The sequence below is a fragment of the Bufo bufo genome, chromosome 1 (assembly GCF_905171765.1).
Source record: "Bufo bufo chromosome 1, aBufBuf1.1, whole genome shotgun sequence".
In the NCBI taxonomy this organism is placed as follows: domain Eukaryota; kingdom Metazoa; phylum Chordata; class Amphibia; order Anura; family Bufonidae; genus Bufo; species Bufo bufo.
The window spans coordinates 556,173,883-556,198,367 of NC_053389.1; the positions used below are offsets into that span (position 1 = coordinate 556,173,883).

At 46.4% G+C, this 24,485-nt stretch overlaps 1 protein-coding gene across 2 annotated transcripts in view; it reads left to right on the top strand.

The window, feature by feature from the left end:
• Nucleotides 1–284: 284 nt before the first annotated feature.
• Nucleotides 285–24,485, top strand: part of CCDC146 (coiled-coil domain containing 146) — a 133,124-nt gene continuing 108,923 nt past the window's right edge. For both annotated transcript variants that reach the window (XM_040412994.1, XM_040413002.1), the window contains exons 1-2: nucleotides 285–376; nucleotides 3,418–3,586. In XM_040412994.1, coding sequence (XP_040268928.1) covers nucleotides 3,425–3,586 — 162 coding nt within the window. In that variant the 5' untranslated portion in view covers nucleotides 285–376; nucleotides 3,418–3,424. The remainder of the gene's footprint in view (nucleotides 377–3,417; nucleotides 3,587–24,485) is intronic.

The window sequence follows — 24,485 nt, forward strand, 5'->3', positions numbered from 1 at the left end:
CTCCCTTTTACTGCATATATGAAGTTTGAACCAGTATGCTTCCCTTCACAGGTCTGCCCCCAACCTTTCACTAAGCTTTAGTGAATACCAGAGTGTTGCTGATATAACATAGGCACGGCACCGTGTATTCACCACAAGTCTGAGAGCGGTCACGTGTGCAGCTCCCAGGAGCGTGAGGCCCCGCCCTCCCGCACTGATTATTGCTCAGACCCGGGCGGCAGGAAGGGGGCGGGGAAGATGTCTCTCTGTTACCATGGAGTTGGACGCTAGCTTTCACTGAGGGCCTGAAAAGTGATAGTGTGGCTGCGTCTGTTTGTGAGGACACCTGAGCCGAACCCCCGACACTTCGCCTTCACACCTGTGCCTGGAGAAGAAGGTGAGGGATAAATCAGAGCCGCGCACTGTGATGCCACTGTTCACACTGTGCTGCGGCTGTCCACTGAACAAGCAGTTCTCAGCAGTGTCCCGAGGTCTGAGAGTTCCAGCGCTTGATCCCAAGCAGTGATTTACATGTCTGTGGTGGGAAAAGAATATCAGCTATAGAGATTGTAGTCACTGGTCCCTAAGCCTATGTCATGGAGGGAGGGAGATAAGCGGCTGCCCGTTACATAGCATGCTGCTTATCTCCAGGGACAGAACTCTCACAGCAATAAGCTGCAGGGTCAAGCAGAGAAGAGCTGCTCCCTGTGCCTGTGTCACACCTCAGGGACAGAATTACAGATCCCTTTAAGGACTTACCATGTGGGGCCTACTATAGATATATATTGCTAGAACAGGAAGAATTTATTATTGCAAAGAAATTCTTGAAAATGATCATGTACGGTGTCTGTAGACGATTATAGAGGTGACATACAGGACACTGTAAGAAAGTGAGTAACGCAGTACAACCATGTTCCTCTAAGGCCCTGTTCACATCTCATTTCTGCGGTACACCATAAAACCTCCTAAAACACACGGAACGTGTCTGTGGAGGCCCAAACAGGGTCATCTTGGCCTTTGCCTTTCCAATGTAGTACTGAAAAAAAAAAAGCATGGAATAGTGTAGTGAACGTTATTCCACCCCTGGTTAATGGAAACTTATGGGTGACTGATGCCACTGTATGGCCCTGTCATGTAGGTGTGACATCACTGTCCATATATGAGCAGCTTTCACTGGGGCTTCCCTGTGCAGAGAGCCGTGTCTAGATGCAGCACAGCTGTGTGTCCCCCTCCAGTCCACCACCCAGCATCCCACTCCCTATCCTCCGATTGAGTCAGCAGTACGTACCAACATATCTGGTGCAGGAGCCGACTATTTCCAGGGTTGCAGTTCCTCATCCACTACCCTTTTCTGTGGGATAACGCCTCATTGGCATCTCCACCTACTCACCTCTTCTCTGGGCTCCCCTCTTCTATGAACTCCTCGTCCACTACCCTTTTCTCTGGGCTCCCCTCTTCTATAAGCTCTTCGTCCACTACCCTCTTCTCTGGGCTCCCCTCTTCTATAAGCTCTTCGTCCACTACCCTTTTCTCTGGGCTCCCCTCTTCTATAAGCTCCTCGTCCACTACTCTTTTCTCTGGGCTCCCCTCTTCTATAAGCTTTTCGTCCACTACCCTTTTCTCTGGGCTCCCCTCTTCTATAAGCTCCTCGTCCACTACTCTTTTCTCTGGGCTCCCCTCTTCTATAAGCTTTTCGTCCACTACCCTTTTCTCTGGGCTCCCCTCTTCTATAAGCTCCTCGTCCACTACTCTTTTCTCTGGGCTCCCCTCTTCTATAAGCTCTTCGTCCACTACCCTTTTCTCTGGGCTCCCCTCTTCTATAAGCTCTTCATCCACTACCCTTTTCTCTGGGCTCCCCTCTTCTATAAGCTCTTCGTCCACTACCCTTTTCTCTGGGCTCCCCTCTTTTATAAGCTCTTCGTCCACTACCCTTTTCTCTGGGCTCCCCTCTTCTATAAGCTCTTCGTCCACTACCCTTTTCTCTGGGCTCCCCTCTTCTATAAGCTCTTCATCCACTACCCTTTTCTCTGGGCTCCGCTCTTTGTCCACTACCCTTTTCTCTGGGCTCCCCTCTTCTATAAGCTCTTCATCCACTACCCTTTTCTCTGGGCTCCGCTCTTTGTCTACTACCCTTTTCTCTGGGCTCCCCTCTTCTATAAGCTCTTCGTCCACTACCCTTTTCTCTGGGCTCCCCTCTTCTATAAGCTCTTCGTCCACTACCCTTTTCTCTGGGCTCCCCTCTTCTACAAGCTCCTCATCCACTACCCTTTTTTTTGGGCTCCCCTCTTCTATGAACTCCTCGTCCACTACCCTTTTCTCTAGGCTCCCCTCTTCTCTGGGCTTACTCCTCTATGCATCTCCTCCTACTTACCTCTTCTCTGGGCTCCCTTCTTCTCTGGGCTTACTCCTCTATGGCATCTCCTCCTACTTACCTCTTCTCTGGGCTCCCTTCTTCTCTGGGCTTACTCCTCTATGGGATCTCCTCCTACTTACCTCTTCTCTGGGCTCACCTCTTGGATCCTGAGACTCCAGCCCAGGGAAGCACTGATTTAAATATTCATAAATGGATAGTTACGTTGTAGGAGCTACTGGGGAAGTTCTCGTCATATATGGATAGTGAAGTCATAGGAGCTACCGGTGAAGCACACATCATATATGGATAGTTACGCCATAGGAGCTACCGGTGAAGCACACGTCATATATGGATGATCCCTGGGATCCTCTACCACCATGAGTAGTGTCTGAGGGAGGTGGTTGTCTAGGTGACTTATTCTGATGGAGGTATACTCCCCAAAGATCAGCGGGACGTACTGCAGACTCCTCGGTCAAACTGATCCAGGCAGGGAAATGAATTGATGTTGTTGATGTGATAGCTTTAAAGAGGGGACATAAATAAGCAAATAAACAAGACAGTGAAGATACATATAAAAAATGGCAAATAACTGAAGGCCAGTGAAATGTCTCCCTAAACAGATAGCAGTGAAGACCAAGCATGGATTGAGAATGGGAACAGACAGGAGATTATAGAGTGGAAAGTCTTGAAATGGACACAAAAGAGATACAATCTTTTCATCTACAACCATAGGGAGGCCATGAGTGTAAATCCCCCCTTGTATAGAGTTTGCAGACTGTCTGACCTGACAGAACAATATGTAAATTACATCTCTCTGCCAAACTTATCGCACTTTGCATGTTTTAATCATTTATAGGGCTTTCTAATTTCCTTTTCCTTATTTTAATAAGAAAAATAATAAAAGTTATATTTTAAACACTATAAACAAAGCCATAAACAGAATGAATATAGCCCAAGGCTATTGATCTTCTTTAGGTATACTCCCCACCTCTGATGGAAGGCTGCAAATGAGATGTGCATGGGGTCTAAGACAGATTTTTCATGCAGTACAAACATATGTAACTGTCTTTATTCCATGTATGTAGACTGAAGATGAGCAGTTTGGATGAAGAAAGGTCTGACATCAGTGAGTCTTCAGCAGAAGAAGAGGATAGTATCGAGGAGAAGCCTCTGAGTGCATTAGCTCCTCTTAACGCTAAAGAGGACAGGCCGAAGGATGTAACTGCAAGTCCTGCCTATCAGTGCTTGGATGAGGTGAGGACAATACAGAGGGGGAATCTCCATACCCCAGAAGACTGGTGTCAAAAAGTCCCAAATCTGGGGTTTCTGCCTTTTTAAATAGCGCAAGTGCCACTTTTATATTGCCAACTACAAGTACATGGATGCGCTTAATTTATGACAAGGGCTGCACCTCATTATAAACTGAGCGCATTGTCTGGAGATATCAAGAACAGCATCAAAAACACCAGCCTTGATAAGTCTCCCCCATTACTTTCAACTGTATTCAATGCAGTCTGGAACAACACGGATGGGTGGATTTAAAGGGGTTTTGGCACCATTAGAAGCCTTGGCATATCACTAGGATATACTGTCCCTCCCTGGAAAAAGCCAACTGCTGAGGCCTCAGAATGATGCAGCCTCGTCACTACGGCTTTGTCGCAGGTTTCCCGTGCCTAGCAGTGCTCAACTATGTGCAGAAACCATACACCTCTGAACCTAGGTAGCTGGATGCCGAAATCCTGTATACATTAATGCATTTAGCTTTCTGCAGTAATAGATAGGGTGGTAGACTAAACTTTTCAGAACTGTCAAAAAAGTATCCAGATGTGAAGCTCTTAAATGTTTGATAAAATTACTTATGTCTGTATGGGGGCAGGGCTACACCAACGACAGTACAGCACGCAACGCTGCGGCTTTTTCTATTCTCTCAAAAATCTAATCATAATACATAAAATACAAAATACAAAAACGCCCTCTGGCTTGTTCTGAGAACTCACTGTAGCAGGTTATCCCTACTGATGAAGCCTGCACTGGGACAAAATTCTAATCTCCATATAGCATAGTATTATGTTACAGAAAAGTTCTTACCACAACTGAACCAGTACTCATGCAGTTTATTTTCTGTCCACTTGGTGGCAGCAGCAGGTCAAGTTATTATAAAAATGACATTCGCTGAGGCAACCTCCAGTACTCCAGCGGTGGGGAATCTTCAACTCATGCTCCTCTCACTTTTCCGGGAGTTCTGACAACAGTCAAACGACTCTGCATGCTGGGAGTAGTAGTTTCACCACAGCTGAAGTGCCGTAGGTTGCTGATCCCTGTGCTAAGGCCACATTCACAAGACAAAAACGAAAAACAAACGTGTGCCATGTGCATGGTGGTAAAGACCACCACTGTTTGCTGTACTGCCTCTAATTATACAGGGAATATGGACATTATGGGCCCAATGGAAATAGCTAAGCCAGCGCTGGAGCGCCGCTGCCTTCTCAAACAGCTGATTGACCCCCGCCGATCAGATGCTGATGATCTATCCTCTGATGAATCATCAGTAAATAAGAACTTCAGAAGCCCTTTACCTGACTAGAACCAGTTGTGATGTCATAGTAGATTACCTGACTAGAACCAGTTGTGATGTCATAGTAGCTTACCTGACTAGAATCAGTTGTGATGTCACAGTAGCTTACATGAGTAAAACCAGTTGTGATGTCACAAAAGCTCAGGGTACTATCACACTTGCGTTGAAGGATTCCGGCAGGCAGTTCCATCGCCGAAACTGCCTGTCGGATCCGGAAATCCATACGAAAACTGATAGCATTTGCATCCGGATGCGGATCCGGCTGACAAATGCATTGAAATACTGGATCTGTCTCTCCGGTGTCATCCGGAAAAACGGATCCGGTAATATTATTTTTTTACATTTTTAAAGGTCTGCGCATGCGCAAACCGGAAGACCGGATCCGTCAATGCGGCAATTTTAATGCACTAATACATTCCAATGGAACTTTGGCCGGAGAGAAAAATGCAGCATGCTGCGGTTTTTTCTCCGTCCAAATACCGTAAAAAGACTGAACTGAAGACATCCTGACGCATCCTGAACGGATTGCTCTCCATTCAGAATGCATTAGGATAAAACTGATCAGTTCTTTTCTGGTATTGAGCCCCTAGGACGGACCTCAATACCGGAAAACTTTGACACAAGTGGGAAAGTACCCTTACCTGACTAATACTCATGTATGATGTCACAGTAGCTTACTTGCCTGAAACACTTTTGACGTCACAGGAGTTACCTGACACACACTTGTCCAGATAGCTTACATGATGGAAATGCCTTTATCACAACATGTTACCTGCCTGCAGTTTACCTCTCTTTAAACAATGTGTGATGTCACAGCAGATGACAGCTGTTTATTCGAGTTTTTTTGTTCTTTCTATGTTCCTAACTAAGGGCTCTTTCACACTTGCGGCAGGACGGATCCGACATGCTGTTCACCATGTCGGATCCGTCCTGCCGCTATTTCGCCGGACCTCCGCTCCGTCCCCATTGACTATCATGGGGACGGGGGCAGAGCTCCGGCGCAGCACGGCGGTGCACGGCGAAAGCCGCCGGACTAAAAAGTCCTCCATGTCGGACTTTTTAGTCCGGCGGCTTTCGCCGTGCACTGCCGTGCTGCGCCAGAGCTCCGCCCCTGTCCCCATTATAGTCAATGGGGACGTAGCGGCAGGACGGATCCGACATGGTGAACAGCATGTCGGATCCGTCCTGCCGCAAGTGTGAAAGAGCCATAAGCAAATGTAACAGCTTTCCAATTCACTCACTTTATCTCCAGTGGTTGGTTTCTCAGATTTCACTGAGGGTCACATGACCTGTGATGTCAGCTTCTCTCCCTGCTCTGATAAAGGTCGTTTTCAAGCCTGTAAAGGAGACGTCACTGTGCTGGCCACGCCCCCCGCCCCCCTCCCCCTTCACTGCCGTCTGCTCTCTGCTAGGATTCTTAACCCCTTCAGCTGCACAGCTCTGCAGGCAGTGAGGAGACAATTCTGGGCACAGGAGCTCATACTAGAGAGAGTATTGCACAAGAAGGTAGGGGGAAGATCCTGTGTGTATTAGCAGTGTCATTATACAGCTGGGACTTGTAGTCCTACACATACAACATGCTGCAGAGTCTCCCAGCAGGCAGACATGTCACTCAGGGCAGCTCTTGTATTCACTCCCTTAGCAGTGTCATTATACAGCTGGGACTTGTAGTCCTACACATACAACATGCTGCAGAGTCTCCCAGCAGGCAGACATGTCACTAAGGGCAGCTCTTGTATTCACTCCCTTAGCAGTGTCATTATACAGCTTGGACTTGTAGTCCTACACATACAACATGCTGCAGAGTCTCCCAGCAGGCAGACATGTCACTCAGGGCAGCTCTTGTATTCACTCCCTTAGCAGTGTCATTATACAGCTGGGACTTGTAGTCCTACACATACAACATGCTGCAGAGTCTCCCAGCAGGCAGACATGTCACTCAGGGCAGCTCTTGTATTCACTCCCTTAGCAGTGTCATTATACAGCTGGGACTTGTAGTTCTACACATACAACATGCTGCAGAGTCTCCCAGCACTCAGGGCAGCTCTTGTATTCACTCCCTTAGCAGTGTCATTATACAGCTGGGATTTGTAGTCCTACACATACAACATGCTGCAGACTCTCCCAGCAGGCAGACATGTCACTCAGGGCAGCTCTTGTATCCACCCCCTTAGCAGTGTCATTATACAGGTGGGACTTGTAGTCCTACACATACAACATGCTGCAGAGTCTCCCAGCAGGCAGACATGTCACTCAGGGCAGCTCTTGTATTCACTCCCTTAGCAGTGTCATTATACAGCTGGGACTTGTAGTCCTACACATACAACATGCTGCAGAGTCTCCCAGCAGGCAGACATGTCACTCAGGGCAGCTCTTGTATTCACTCCCTTAGCAGTGTCATTATACAGCTGGGACTTGTAGTTCTACACATACAACATGCTGCAGAGTCTCCCAGCACTCAGGGCAGCTCTTGTATTCACTCCCTTAGCAGTGTCATTATACAGCTGGGATTTGTAGTCCTACACATACAACATGCTGCAGACTCTCCCAGCAGGCAGACATGTCACTCAGGGCAGCTCTTGTATCCACTCCCTTAGCAGTGTCATTATACAGGTGGGACTTGTAGTCCTACACATACAACATGCTGCAGAGTCTCCCAGCAGGCAGACATGTCACTCAGGGCAGCACTATCATTCACTCCCTTAGCAGTGTCATTATACAGCTGGGACTTGTAGTTCTACACATACAACATGCTGCAGAGTCTCCCAGCACTCAGGGCAGCTCTTGTATTCACTCCCTTAGCAGTGTCATTATACAGCTGGGATTTGTAGTCCTACACATACAACATGCTGCAGACTCTCCCAGCAGGCAGACATGTCACTCAGGGCAGCTCTTGTATCCACTCCCTTAGCAGTGTCATTATACAGCTGGGGCTTGTAGTCCTACACATACAACATGCTGCAGAGTCTCCCAGCAGGCAGACATGTCACTCAGGGCAGCTCTTGTATTCACCCCCTTAGCAGAGCAGGGGGAGGGGCAGAGATTGTCTTTATTGCATGTAAACAAAGGGCCAGAAAAGAACCAGGGAAATGAGGAAATATATATATTTTTTTTGCATAAAACTTGCTTTGCTCAGTATAACAAAAATCACAGCAGTGAGAGGTATTCTTTGATTGCAATTTATTTTTGCAGGTAATATGCGACATTCACGTGAACGCGTTTTCGGCTGTATTAGCCTTCATCAGACACATTGCCGCTGAAGATTGAGGGAGAATGTGGAGGACACACAGGTGTAGATCAGGTGCTGTCAGCACCAGTGGTTTGAGGTGTGTGACACACATCGACACATATCACACACCTCAAACCACTGGTGCTGACAGCACCTGAATGTTGCATATGAATGTTGCATATTACCTGCAAAAATAAATTGCAATCAAAGAATACCTCTCACTGCTGTGATTTTTGTTATACTACACTCTGGGGTGGGAACCCTATCACAGCGGAGAAAACCCGGTGTGAACAAATTTGTTCTACATACACACTTGCTTTGCTCAGTTATATATCAGATTTTCAGTGCAATTTTTTTTTTTTTTCATAACTCGGAGAACCCCTTTAACCACTTCAGCCCCACTAGCTTAAACACCCTTAATGACCAGGCCACTTTTTACACTTCTGCACTACACTACTTCCACCGTTTATTGCTCGGTCATGCAACTTACCACCCAAATGAATTTTACCTCCTTTTCTTCTCCCCTTTCACACGAGCGAGTTTTCCGCGCGGGTGCAATGCGTGACGTGAACGCATAGCACCCGCACTGAATCCTGACCCATTCATTTCAATGGGTCTGTGTACATGAACGTTGTTTTTCACGCATCAATTCTGCGTTGCGTGAAAATCACAGCATGTTCTATATTCTGCGTTTTTCACGCAGCCCTGGCTCCATAGAAGTGAATGGGGCTGCGTGAAAAACGCATTGCATCCGCAAGCAAGTGCGGGTGCGATGCGTTTTTCACTGATGGTTGCTAAGAGATGTTGTTTGTAAACCTTCAGTTTTTTATCACGCGCGTGAAAAACGCATCAAAACGCATTGCACCCGCGCGGAAAAAACTGAACAACTGAATGCAATCGCAGACAAAACTGACTGAACTTGCTTGCAAAATAGTGCGAGTTTCACTGAACGCACCCTGAACGCATCCGGACCTAATCCATCACGCTCGTGTGAAAGGGGCTTAATAGAGCTTTCATTTGGTGGTATTTCATTGCTGCTGACATTTTTACTTTTTTTGTTTATTAATCGAAATTTAACTATTTTTTTGCAAAAAAATGACATTTTTCACTTTCAGTTGTAAAATTTTGCAAAAAAAAACGACATCCATATATAAATTTTGCTCAAAATTTATTGTTCTACATGTCTTTGATCAAAAAAAATGTTTGGGTAAAAAAAAAAATGGTTTGGGTAAAAGTTATAGCGTTTACAAACTATGGTACAAAAATTTGAATTTCCGCCTTTTGAAGCAGCTCTGACTTTCTGAGCACCTGTCATGTTTCCTGAGGTTTTACAATGGCCAGACAGTACAAACACCCCACAAATGACCCCATTTCGGAAAGTAGACACCCTAAGGTATTCGCTGATGGGCATAGTGAGTTTATAGAACTTTTTATTTTTTGTCACAAGTTAGCGGAAAATTATGATATATATTTTTTTTTTCTTACAAAGTATTATATTCCACTAACTTGTGACAAAAAATAAAAACTTCCATGAACTCACTATGCCCATCACGAAATACCTTGGGGTGTCTTCTTTCCAAAATGGGGTCACTTGTGGGGTAGTTATACTGCCCTGGCATTTTAGGGGCCCAAATGGGTGCGAAGTAGTTGGAAATCAAAATCTGTAAAAAATGGCCGGTGAAATCCGAAAGGTGCTCTTTGGAATGTGGGCCCCTTTGCCCACCTAGGCTGCTCAGGAGAAGTTGGGCAATGTGTTTTGGGGTGTCTTTTTACATATACCCATGCTGGGTGAGAGAAATATCTTGGCAAAAGACAACTTTTCCCATTTTTTTATACAATTATACAAAGTTGGCATTTGACTAAGATATTTATCTCACCCAACATGGGTATATGTAAAATGACACCCCAAAACACATTGCCCAACTTCTCCTGAGTACGGCAATACCACATGTGTGACACTTTTTTGCAGACTAGGTGGGCAAAGGGGCCCACATTCCAAAGAGCACCTTTAGGATTTCACAGGTCATTTTTTACACATTTTGATTTCAAACTACTTACCACACATTAGGGCCCCTAGAATGCCAGGGCAGTATAACTACCCCACAAGTGACCCCATTTTGGAAAGAAGACACCCCAAGGTATTTTGTGATGGGCATAGTGAGTTCATGGAAGTTTTTATTTTTTGTCACAAGTTAGTGGAATATGAGACTTTGTAAGAAAAAAATTAAAAATAAATAAATCATCATTTTCCGCTAGCTTGTGACAAAAACAAAAAAATTCTAGGAACTCGCCATGCCCCTCACGGAATACCTTGGGGTGTCTTCTTTCCAAAATGGGGTCACATGTGGGGTATTTATACTGCCCTGGCATTTTAGGGGCCCTAAAGCGTGAGAAGAAGTCTGGGATCCAAATGTCTAAAAATGCCCTCCTAAAAGGAATTTGGGCCCCTATGCGCATCTAGGCTGCAAAAAAGTGTCACACATGTGGTATCGCCGTACTCAGGAGAAGTTGGGCAATGTGTTTTGGGGTGTCTTTTTACATATACTCATGCTGGGTGAGAGAAATATCTCGGCAAAAGACAACTTTTCCCATTTTTTTATACAAAGTTGGCATTTGACCAAGATATTTATCTCACCCAGCATGGGTATATGAAAAATGACACCCCAAAACACATTGCCCAACTTCTCCTGAGTACGGCAATACCACATGTGTGACCCTTTTTTGCAGCCTAGATGCGCAAAGGGTCCCACATTCCTTTTATGAGGGCATTTTTAGACATTTGGATCCCAGACTTCTTCTCACGCTTTAGGGCCCCTAAAATGCCAGGGCAGTATAAATACCCCACATGTGACCCCATTTTGGAAAGAAGACACCCCAAGGTATTCAATGAGGGGCATGGCGAGTTCATAGAAATTATTATTTTTTGGCACAAGTTAGCGGAAATTGATATTTATTTTTTTTTCTCACAAAGTCTCCCTTTCCGCTAACTTGGGACAAAAATTTAAATCTTTCATGGACTCCATATGCCCCTCACGGAATACCTTGGGGTGTCTTCTTTCCGAAATGGGGTCACATGTGGGGTATTTATACTGCCCTGGCATTTTAGGGGCCCTAAAGCGTGAGAAGAAGTCTGGAATATAAATGTCTAAAAAATTTTACGCATTTGGATTCCGTGAGGGGTATGGTGAGTTCATGTGAGATTTTATTTTTTGACACAAGTTAGTGGAATATGAGACTTTGTAAGAAAAAATAAAAATAAAAAATTTCCGCTAACTTGGGCCAAAAAAATGTCTGAATGGAGCCTTACAGGGGGGTGATCAATGACAGGGGGGTGATCAGGGAGTCTATATGGGGTGATCACCCCCCTGTCATTGATCACCCCCCTATAAGGCTCCATTCAGATGTCCGTATGTGTTTTGCGGATCCGATCCATGTATCCGTGAATCCGTAAAAAACATACGGACGTTGGAATGGAGGCTTACAGGGGGGAGATCAATGACAGGGGGGTGATCAGGGAGTCTATATGGGGTGATCACCCCCCTGTAAGGCTCCATTCAGACGTCCGTATGTGTTTTGCGGATCCGATCCATGTATCCGTGGATCCGTAAAAAACATACGGACGTCTAAATGGAGCCTTACAGGGGGGTGATCAATGACAGGGGGGTGATCAGGGAGTCTATATGGGGTGATCACCCCCGTCATTGATCACCCCCCTGTAAGGCTCCATTCAGACGTCCGTATGTGTTTTGCGGATCCGATCCATGTATCAGTGGATCCGTAAAAAACATACGGATGTCTGAATGGAGCCTTACAGGGGGGTGATCAATGACAGGGGGGTGATCAGGGAGTCTATATGGGGTGATCAGGGGTTAATAAGGGGTTAATAAGTGACAGGGGGGGGGTGTAGTGTAGTGGTGTTTGGTGCTACTTATTACTGAGCTGTCTGTGTCTTCTGGTGGTCGATCCAAACAAAAGGGACCACCAGAGGACCAGGTAGCAGGTATATTAGACGCTGTTATCAAAACAGCGTCTAATATACCTGTTAGGGGTTAAAAAAATCGCATCTCCAGCCTGCCAGCGAACGATCGCCGCTGGCAGGCTGGAGATCCACTCGCTTACCTTCCGATCCTGTGAACGCGCGCGCCTGTGTGCGCGCGTTCACAGGAAATCTCGCGTCTCGCGAGATGACGCGTATATGCGTGACTCTGCGCAGGGCTGCCGCCTCCGGAGCGCGATCCTGCGTTAGGTGGTCCGGAGGCGGTTAACCCCATCTGTGATGTAGATTATTTGACTGAAACTGTTGTGATGTCACCAGTTACCTGATAGATGTCAAGCCAACCTGCCTGTTTGGAGCCCACTTTTGATGTAACTGCAAGAAACCTCATTTAAGCTCACTTGTGATCTCACAGTAGCGTACCTGACAGAAACACAGGTGTGATGTCACAGCAGTTACTTCACGAAAACACACTTATAATGCTACAACAGCTACCTTACCAAAGGCTCCTTTACATGGGGTGACTGACCAGGTAATTAACAGGAATAACTGTTGAGTGTTACATTTACAGAAGTGATCACTCATCCCCATTAGTGATGAGCGGAATAAGCAATATTAGTTTTCGCGTTATTTTGTGAATTTTTCGCATAATATTCACAATAAATTAGCGAATTCTAGAATTTGTGATCTCGTCATTATTTTCGCGATTGCGCAAATCGGCACTAATGATGCGCATGTATTGCGCAAAAAATATGCGCAACTTCACATGTTATCAGGTCTGAGTAGATATTACTGATTGGTGCACTGTATTGTTGTGACATCACAGCACTATGTCTGTAGCATGTATGTATAGACAGCAGAACCTATCAGCTATACTATATCACTATCTAACCTACACTGACTATCTCCCACTAACTATCTGTATTATATATATGAACTAACTAACTATCTAATGTAATTGGATAATGAATAGGATCCAGATGAAAGCACAGATCACAGCAATGTCACTGCTGTCTCTCTCAGAACTTAAAAAAACTGTAGAAAATGGCTGCTGGGGAGTTTCTTATATAGTAAGGGGTAGGCAACTTTCCTATTGGTTGCTAGGGATGTTGCTAAGCTCTATCTTTGCCCACAGGCAAGAAGGTAGGTCACTGATGAAAAAAAATCTAGAATATTTGCGATTACGAATATATAGCACTATATTCTACATCTTCGCGAATTAACGAAGTGCCGTTATTAGCAATTAGAATATTCGCGATTAACACTAGTCCCCATACAGATTAGTTGTCTAAGAGCAGCAGATCACCATTTACATATGATGATCTATAGCTCAGAAATTATGATTTTGGGTGCCACATCAACTATGCTTTTACTTGATGAATGAGACGACGCTTGTTCATCAAGTGATTGGCGGCACATTAAAACTGGACAATTAATGGGAACGAGCATTTGTACAAAAGTTCACTCCTTCATGTCTGTGTAAAATTACCATGTTTCCACAGCCCCCATTTGTGATATCACAGTCACTTACCTGAGTAAAACTCACTTGTGATGTCATAGCAGCCTACCTGAGTAAAACTCACTTGTGATGTCACAGCAGCCTACCTGAGTAAAACTCACTTGTCATGTCACAGCAGCCTAGCTGTCTGGAACCCCACCAGCCAAGACATAATTATAGACCTTATATACGGACCTAAACAAGACCTCCAACAAATACATACAAAGGGGGCAGTCAATATCCAATGAATAACAACTATAGAGAGTATAGGAAACCTCTAATGGCACAAAATAGATATGACGCTCTAGAACATGACAAACAATTCCACATCAAAGGGAAGATCAAAGGGACACAGATAGAAGGACTGAAAAATAGTCAAGAAATGGAGAGAATAAAAAAAAAAATGCAGAACGCCAGAAAAAAGAAATCTATCAGGGGAGAGGGGAAAGGGATTAAATGCCAGTCCAAATCAAATAAGACAAAGGAGAATTGAGGGGAATATACAATTTGAGCACATATAAACTTACAGAAAATGAAGAGCAGGTGTTATCCCACCAAACAACTAAACAAGTTTTAAACATATCTGCACATCCACACGTATGTAAGAAAGTTGAACCTAATGAAGTGTGCAACATCCAACCTAAAACCCAAAAAGAATTTATAGTAAATTGGTTGGATTTTTGTTTAAGTTGCAATTATTTTTGGTTCAACAATAATTTTTATTTACAGCTAACAGGTACGGCGATGGGGGCAAAATTCGCCCCATATTTCACTAATTTATTTATGGTATTTTGAGAGAAGAAGTTCATAGATCTTGTACTTGAAAGAAAAAATGAGGGATGAGGATTGTTATTTTGGAAACTTTACTTTGATGACTGCTTATTGATCTGGAATGGTGACATATTGGACTTTTTGGAATATATTCATTTGAACCAATGCAATATTATTTTTACAGAACATATATGTAAGGAGTCCATTAACTTTTTAGACCTGACCATCTTTGTGAAAGGGGGGGACAAATAAATACCAAAATATATTTTAAAGCTACGGATGTGAATGCATATATAGATACTACCAGTTGTGATCATGATCCATGGATTAGGAATATCCCAAAAGGTCAATTTTGTCCAAAAGGACAAAGAGAATACACCATAACTGCACGAACACCCAAGACTATATGGAACAAAGTCAGCTAATACAAGATAGATTTATAGACAAGGGATATAAAAGAAAAAATCTTGAAATGTGGAGAAACCAAACAAAAGAAAGCGCAAAAGGAAAAACTGAAGAGAATTTGATAAATAAAACTTTTCCTTCTTCACCCAGTATAGCAATCAAGGTTTGATTAAGAATGTCCTCAGAAAAAAAACAGCTCCGTACTAAAAAATGATCCTGTAATTGGACCATTGATTCTGCCGAAAAGAGTTAAATTAAAAAAAGCACCTAATATCGAGGTCAAACTAGTCAAAAGTCACCTAAAGGTGAAACCAAAGCTGCGTTGCGTTTTATGACCCAGCTTGTGAATAAAAAGACATGCTTATAGGTGATGACTCGCACATTAGGTGTAGAAGCTGATTAGCTTAGGATATATAAGCCCCATGGATGAATGAAAATCATTGTAATGGCCTAGAAGCTTAGCTTCTTTATTATTGGATGTCTTGGACACATGATCTTTTTATGAATGAAAAAGTCTTTGTGGTTGAAATCTAAATTATGTATGAAGCTTCGGTTTAAAAGATTTCAAACGACGTAAAGGCGAATGCATAAAAAACTAAAAATAATGTAACTATAAAAGAAATAGAGGGAAATTAATGGACATGAGACATTATAATTTTATAACATTTTATTGAGAACTTCTTTTATGTTAATGAAAACCGAAGAGGAAACATTTCTGGGCAGATAAAAAGGAAGTTTGTGCTGAAAGAAAGACATACGTCCCTGACAAAGTGGTGGTGAAACCTAGGTTGGGCGCAATACAGGAAACCAGACTTTTTATATTTGATACACTTTGATTTTAGTCACCTTTGTGAGTAGAATAAAACTGTTGTTTTTTTATTGGTGTCGGCAGTACTTCACTATCTTTGCCCCCCGTTTTCTGATCAACTACAGGGAAAGTGGGGGTAAGGGTAGTTTAGAGGATATACCGCAAGGATTTAGAGAAGCAGTGATTGACTCACTCAAAGGAAACTGAGGCCTATTCGCAAGTCCCGCGAGATCTTGTCTGTTCGGAAAAAGGAAGAGCAGCGTGGTTCTATTGTCTTTATAATGGAACCCACTTATGATTTCACAGGAGCTTACTTGCTTAACTCAATGTCACAGCAGTCTACCTGAGTAAAACTCACTTGTGATGTCATAGCAGCCCACCGAAGTAAGACTCACTTGTGATGTCATAGCCGCCCACCCGAGTAAGACTCACTTGTGATGTCATAGCCGCCCACCTGAGTGATGTCATAGCATATTACCTGAGTAATACTCACTTGTGATGTCATAGCAGCCCACCCGAGTAAGACTCACTTGTGATGTCATAGCCGCCCACCTGAGTGATGTCATAGCATTACCCGAGTAAGACTCACTTGTGATGTCATAGCCGCCCACCCGAGTAAGACTCACTTGTGATGTCATAGCAGCCCACCCGAGTAAGACTCACTTGTGATGTCATAGCAGCCCACCCGAGTAAGACTCACTTGTGATGTCATAGCAGCCCACCCGAGTAAGACTCACTTGTGATGTCATAGCAGCCCACCCGAGTAAGACTCACTTGTGATGTCATAGCAGCCCACCCGAGTAAGACTCACTTGTGATGTCATAGCAGCCCACCCGAGTAAGACTCACTTGTGATGTCATAGCAGCCCACCCGAGTAAGACTCACTTGTGATGTCATAGCAGCCCACCCGAGTAAGACTCACTTGTGATGTCATAGCAGCCCACCCGAGTAAGACTCACTTGTGATGTCATAGCAGCCCACCCGAGTAAGACTCACTTGTGATGTCATAGCAGCCCACCCGAGTAAGACTCACTTGTGATGTCATAGCAGCCCACCCGAGTAAGACTCACTTGTGATGTCATAGCAGCCCACCCGAGTAAGACTCACTTGTGATGTCATAGCAGCCCACCCGAGTAAGACTCACTTGTGATGTCATAGCAGCCCACCCGAGTAAGACTCACTTGTGATGTCATAGCAGCCCACCCGAGTAAGACTCACTTGTGATGTCATAGCAGCCCACCCGAGTAAGACTCACTTGTGATGTCATAGCAGCCCACCCGAGTAAGACTCACTTGTGATGTCATAGCAGCCCACCCGAGTAAGACTCACTTGTGATGTCATAGCAGCCCACCCGAGTAAGACTCACTTGTGATGTCATAGCAGCCCACCTGAGTGATGTCATAGCATATTACCTGAGTAAAACTCACTTGTGATGTCATAGCAGCCAACCCGAGTAAGACTCACTTGTGATGTCATAGCAGCCAACCCAAGTAAGACTCATTTGTGATGTCATAGCAGCCAACCTGAGTAAGACTCATTTGTGATGTCATAGCAGCCCATCTGAGTTAGGCTCCATTCAGACGTCCGTGGCGTGTTGCGCAACACACCCGCCCGGCACCCCTATAGAAATGCCTATTCTTGTTCGCAAGCTGCGGACAAGAATAGGACATGTTCTATCTTTTGCGGAGCTGCGGACCTGAAGATCGGGGACGCGCTCCGCAAATGCGGATGCTGACAGCACACTGTGTGCTGTCCGCATCCATTCCGTCCCCATAGAAAATTAATGGGTCCGCACTTGTTCCGCAAAATTGCGGAACCATTTGCGGACGTGTGAATGGAGCCTAAGACTCACTTGTGATGTCATAGCAGCCCACCTGAGTAAAACTCACTTGTGATGTCATAGTAGCCTACCTGACAAAAACTCACTTTTATATATACATACTAGCTGAAGGACCCGGCTTCACACGAGTATATTTAATCTATTTTATTTCATGTTTGTGTGTGTCGTTAAAAGATATCGACAGTATCCACTATAACAGTGACCTCTACAGCACTCCGCCCCCTTAACAGTGACCTCCACAGCCCCCCACCCCTTAACACTGACCCCCACCCACAGTGCCCTGTCTCCTTAAAATGGGACCTCCACAGCAGTCCACCCCCTAACCTTGACCTTTAAAGCAGCCTGCCCCTTTAACAGTGAGTTCCACAGCACCCCACCTCCTTGACAGTGACCTCCACAGGGGCCCGCCCCCTTAACAGTGACCTCTATAGCACCCGCCCCTTAACACTGACCATAGGTTACTGTCTCCTTAACTGACCTTCACCATTCCCAGCCCCCTTAACAGAGACCTCCACAGCGACTGCCCCTTTAACAGTGACTGCCACAGTATCGTGCTCCCTATACAGTGACCTCTACTGTACCCCGCTCTCTTAACAGTGACCTCACAGTACCCTGCTGACCCTTTAATAGTAGCCTCCACAGCCCCCTCCTCCCTTAACAGTGACCTCCACAGCAGCCTGCCCTCTTAACAGAAACATCCACAGCGCCCTTCCTTTTGACAGTGATCCCCACAGAGGCCACCCCTTTATTAGTGACCTCCACAGTACCCCGTCTAGTTAACATTGATTTCAACAATAACCCGCCCCTTTAACAGTGACCTCCAAAGAGCTCTGTTCCCTTAAAATGTGACTTCCACAACACCCCACCCCCTTAACGGTGACCTCTACAGCACCTCGCCGGTTAACACTGACCTCCATAGCGGAGTGTCCCCTTAACTATGACCTCCACCTTTCCCTGCCCCCTTAACAGAGACTTCCACATTGCCCGCCCTTTTAACAGTGACCTCCACAGCATCCCGCCACCTTAACAGTGACCTCCACAGTGGCCGCCCCTTTATTAGTGACCTCCACAACACCCCGCCCCCTTAACAGTAGCCTCTACAGCAATCTGCCCCTTAACACTGACCTCCATAGCGGACCGTCCCCTTAACTGTGACCTCCACAGCAGCTTGCCCCTAGGGTGGCCAGAGGTTCGGTTTTAGGCCGGACAGTCCGGCTTTTAGTCTCCCTGTCCTCCGTCCGGCGCAGGGCCTGGACGGACACAGGGATGTCTTTTTGAACAGCTCACTCTCAGACAGCAGCACTGTGCTTTCTAAGCATGAGCTACAGGAAGAAAGTCACCCTCCCTCCCACCCGTCGGCTGCGGAGTGGGAGGGGGCATGACCTAACCGGATCGGGGCGTGGCTGGCGGCGAGGATTTTAAGTCCGTCTAAATGGCCACCCTACCTGCCCCCTGAACTGTAACCTCCACAGCACTCTGCTCCCTTAACAGTGTCATCCACAGTGCCCTGCCCCTTTAAGGCTACTTTCACACTAGCGTTCTGCTGTCCGCTCGTGAGCTCCGTTTGAAGGGGCTCACGAGCGGAGCAGAACGCTTCCGTCCAGCCCTGATGCAGTCTGAATGGATGCGGATCCGCTCAGACTGCATCAGTCTGGCGGCGTTCAGCCTCCGCTCCGCTCGCCTCCGCACGGCCAGACGGACAGCTGAACGCTGCTTGCAGCGTTCGGGTGTCCGCCTGGCCGTGCGGAGGCGAGCGGATCCGTCCAGACTTACAATGTAAGTCAATGGGAACGGATCCGCTTGAAGATGACACCATATGGCTCAATCTTCAAGCGGATCCGTCCCCCATTGACTTTACATTGAAAGTCTGAACGGATCCGCTCAGGCTACTTTCGCACTTAGAAATTTTTCTAAGTTTTTAATGCAGACGGATCCGTACTGAACGGAGCCTCCGTCTGCATTAATATGATCGGATCCGTTCAGAACGGATCCGATCAAGCGCAAGTGTGAAAGTAGCCTAAAGCTGACCTGCAGCAGTGAAGAAAAATGGCTGGGTTGTTATGGAAACCTGGTGTAAAACTGTGTGTATGTGGAGACTAAGGACTTGTGAGCTTCTATTGACTGATAAGGGACATGTGACCATGTGTATGGCAGTTGGAATATGAAGAGAAAGACCTGCAGGCTTCTATTGGCTAATGTTGGTAATGTGATGTGCCATATTTGCATTTTTGGGGAATATCTCAAGAACGGTACGTGTTAGAGAGCTGAGACCCTGGTCTAAAACCTTCCCGGACACCTGATGTACCTGTGTGCAAATTTCGTGATTGTAAATGCGATGGTGTGGATTCCTTTAGCGGACATACATTCACACATACACACACACATGCACGCATACACCCAGCTTTATATATTAGGCTAGCAGAAGGACCCAGCTTCGCACAGGTATATTTTATCTATTTAATTTATTGTTTGTGTGTGTCGTTGAAAGATATCGACAGTATCTACTATAACAGTGACATCTACAGTACCCTGCCCCTTTAACAGTGACCTCCACAGCGGCCTGCCCTCTTAACAGTAACATCCAAAGCGCCCTCCTCTTTAACAGTGACCTCCACAACGGCCGCCCCTTTATTAGTGACCTCCACAGTACCCCGTCTCGTTAACAATGATATCCACAATAACCCGCCCCCTTAACAGTGACCTCTACAGAGCTCTATTCCCTTAAAATGTGACCTCCACAACACCTTGCCCCCTTAACAGTGACCTTTGCAGCACCCCGCCCCTTAACACTGACCTCCATAGCGGACCGTCCCCTAACTGTGACCTCCACAGTTCCTTGTCCTCTTAACAGAGACCTCCACACCGTCTGCCCCTTTAACAGTGACCTCGACAGCATCCTGTCCCCTTAATAGTGACCTCCACAGCAGCCTGTCCCTTTAACAGTGATTTCCACAACACCCCATCCCCTTAACAGTGGCCTCTACAGCAATCTGCCCCTTAACACTGACCTCCATAGCGGACCGTCCCCTTAACTGTGACCTCCACAGCAGCTTGCCACTAGGGTGGCCAGAGGTCCGGTTTTAGGCCGGACAGTCCGGCTTTCACACTCCCTGTCCTCTGTCCAGCACAGGGCCTGGACGGACACAGGGATGTTCTTTTGAACAGCTCATTCTCAGACAGCAGCACTGTGCTGTCTGAGCGTGAGCTGCAGGGAGAAAGTCCGACTTTTGAGGGTGGCCACCATACCTGCCCCCTGAACTGTAACCTCCATAGCACTCCGCTCCCTTAACAGTGTCATCCACAGCGCCCTGCCCCTTTAAAGCTGACCTGCAGCAGTGAAGAAAAATGGCTGGGTTGTTATGGAAACCTGGTGTAAAACTGTGTGTATATGGAGACTAAGGACCTGCAAGCTTTTATTGGCTGATAAGGGACATGTGACCACGTGTATGGTAGTTGGGATATGAAGAGAAAGACCTGCAGGCTTCTATTGGCTAATGTAGGTCATGTGATGTGCCATATTTGCATTTTTTGGGGAATATCTCAGGAACGGTACGTGCTAGAGAGATGAGACTCGGTCTAAAACCTTCCCGGACACCTGATGTACCTGTGTGCCAAATCTCGTGATTGTAAATGCGGTGGTGTGGATTCCTTTAGCAGACATACATACAGTACAGACCAAAAGTTTGGACACACCTTCTTATTCAAAGAGTTTTCTTTATTTACATGACTATGAAGGCATCAAAACTATGAATTAACACATGTGGAATTATATACATAACAAACAAGTGTGAAACAACTGAAAATATGTCATATTCTAGGTTCTTCAAAGTAGCCACCTTTTGCTTTGATTACTGCTTTGCACACTCTTGGCATTCTCTTGATGAGCTTCAAGAGGTAGTCACCTGAAATGGTCTTCCAACAGTCTTGAAGGAGTTCCCGGGGATGCTTAGCACTTGTTGGCCCTTTTGCCTTCACTCTGCGGTCCAGCTCACCCCAAACCATCTCGATTGGGTACAGGTCCGGTGACTGTGGAGGCCAGGTCATCTGGCGCAGCACCCCATCACTCTCCTTCATGGTCAAATAGCCCTTACTTTCAAAGTTTTCCCAATTTTTTCGGCTGACTGACTGACCTTCATTTCTTAAAGTAATGATGGCCACTCGTTTTTCTTTACTTGGCTGCTTTTTTCTTGCCATAATACAAATTCTAACAGTCTATTCAGTAGGACTATCAGCTGTGTATCCACCTGACTTCTCCTCAACGCAACTGATGGTCCCAACCCCATTTATAAGGCAAGAAATCCCACTTATTAAACCTGACAGGGCACGCCTGTGAAGTGAAAACCATTTCAGGGGACTACCTCTTGAAGCTCATCAAGAGAATGCCAAGAGTGTGCAAAGCAGTAATCAAAGCAAAAGGTGGCTACTTTGAAGAACCTAGAATATGACATATTTTCAGTTGTTTCACACTTGTTTGTTATGTATATAATTCCACATGTGTCAATTCATAGTTTTGATGCCTTCAGTGTGAATCTACAATTTTCATAGTCATGAAAATAAAGAAAACTCTTTGAATGAGAAGGTGTGTCCAAACTTTTGGTCTGTACTGTGTATATATATATATATATATATATATATATATATATATATATACAAAAATATGGCAGCACTAGAGTCAGTAAATGGAAGGAAGAAGGTGCACGCCTGAAGGAACTAGATAATTGCCCAGTATACAAAACAGCTGTTTAAAGCCTTTCTCAAGCCAAAGGAAAGTGGGAGTAAGGATCAGGGCCGGCCTTTGGGTTGTGCGGGCTGTGCGACCGCACAGGGCGCCATAGTAACAGGGGCGCTGGGCGGCCGACAGCTCGCAATGTAATCTGCGGCAGGCGAGGCGGCACTTGTGTTCTCCCTCGGGGCGCCCCCTCCATCTCCCCCTCCCCTGTCTGACCTGCCTGCTGCCCCCGCCGCTGCCAATAAGAAGAGAGACAGGAGGGGAGGGGCTGTGGCCACTGCGCCACCAATGAAGAGAACTGACCTGAAATACAAATACAGGAGGCGGGTGCCGGAATCAAATAGCCGGCACCCGACCTCTGTGACAGGGAGCTGCGATCAGCTGCAGTTGAGTTAACCCTTCAGGTGCGGTACCTGAGGGGTTAACTGCCGCTGATCGCAGCTCCCTGTCACAGAGGTCGGGTGCCGGCTATTTGATTCCGGCACCCGCCTCCTGTATTTGTATAAGAAACGTTGGTGGCACAGTGCGCCCCCCCCCAAACACCCCAGTATAAGAAACATAATTGGTGGCTCAGTGCGCCCCCCCCCCCCTAGTATAAGAAATGTTGGTGGCACAGTGCGCCCCCCCCAGTATAAGAAACATTGGTGGCTCAGTGGGAAGTGCCAATGAGGGTTAAAAAATAATTTAAAAAAATTAATTCACCTCCTCCAGTTGATCGCGTAGCTGCCGGTCTTTCTTCAGGACCTGTGGTGACATCACTGAGCTCATCACATGACCCATTACCATGGTGATGGATCATGTGATGTATCATGTGATGAGCACAGTGATGTCACCACAGGTACTTTGACAGGTCATAAAGAAAGAACAGAAGACGATCAATTGGAGGAGGTGAGTTAATTATTTTTTTATTTTTTAACCCTCATTGGCACTGCCCACTGCGCCACCAATGTTTATTATATTGAGGGGGGCGCACTGCGCCACCAATGTTTATTATATTGAGGGGGGGCGCACTGCGCCACCAATTTTTATTATATTGAGGGGGGGGCGCACTGCGCCACCAATGTTTATTATATTGAGGGGGGGGCGCACTGCGCCACCAATGTTTATTATATTGAGGGGGGGGCGCACTGCGCCACCAATGTTTATTATATTGAGGGGGGGCGCACTGCGCCACCAATGTTTATTATACTGGGGTGTTGGAGGGCGCACTGCGCCACCAATGTTTATTATATTGAGGGGGGGCGCACTGCGCCAATGTTTATTATACTGGGGTGTTGGGGGGCGCACTGCGCCACCAATGTTTATTATACTGGGGTGTTGAGGGGGCGCACTGCGCCACCAATGTTTATTATATTGGGGGGGCGCACTGCGCAAATGTTTATTATACTGGGGTGTTGGGGGGGCGCACTGCGCCACCAATGTTTATTATACTGGGGTGTTGGGGGGGCGCACTGCGCCACCAATGTTTATTATACTGGGGTGTTGGGGGGGGGCGCACTGCGCCACCAATGTTTATTATACTGGGGTGTTGGGGGGGCGCACTGTGCCACCAATGTTTATTATATTGGGGGGGCGCACTGTGCACAACGATGGGTTAGGGAAATTTCACCTCAGAGTGCGCATGCGCTGGGAGCCTCGCCGGCGGTTAGGGTAGGGAAAAATTATGGGCCAGTGCACAGGTGCGGTGATCGGATGGATGTTCTCAGCAGGACACCGGCCGACACTGCGCATGCGCTGGGAGCCTCACCAGCGGTTAGGGTAGGGAAAAAGCACTGGCCCGTACGTAATTTTTCTCTTCCCTAACCGCTGGTGAGGCTCCCGGTGCATGCGCAGTGTCGGCCGGTGTTCAGCTGAGAACATCCATCCGATCACTGCGCTTGCGCATTGGCCCATAGTTTTTCCCTACCCTAACCGCCGGCGAGACTCCTGGCGCATGCGCACTCTGCTGTGAAACTTCCCTAACCTGACGTTGTGCGCCTGCGCGGCGCTGCACACCTCCTCACGTCATGTCCGGTGCGACCGGAAGTGACGAGGGTAGGGAAATCTCACGAAGTAGGGAAGTATGACATTACACCGGCCTTTGGGGTGTGTGGGCTGGTAACTACTTGGTTGGATAGTCAGCCAGCCTATGCCATGATGCCAGCAACAAGCACTGTTTTTGTTTTTTTTTGGGGGGGGGGGGGGCGCCACAAGGTTAGCTCGCACAGGGCGCCTGGACACCTAAGGCCGGCCCTGGTAAGGATATACTGCAAGGATTTAGAGAAGCAGTGATTGACTCACTCAAAGGAAGCTGAGGCCTATTCG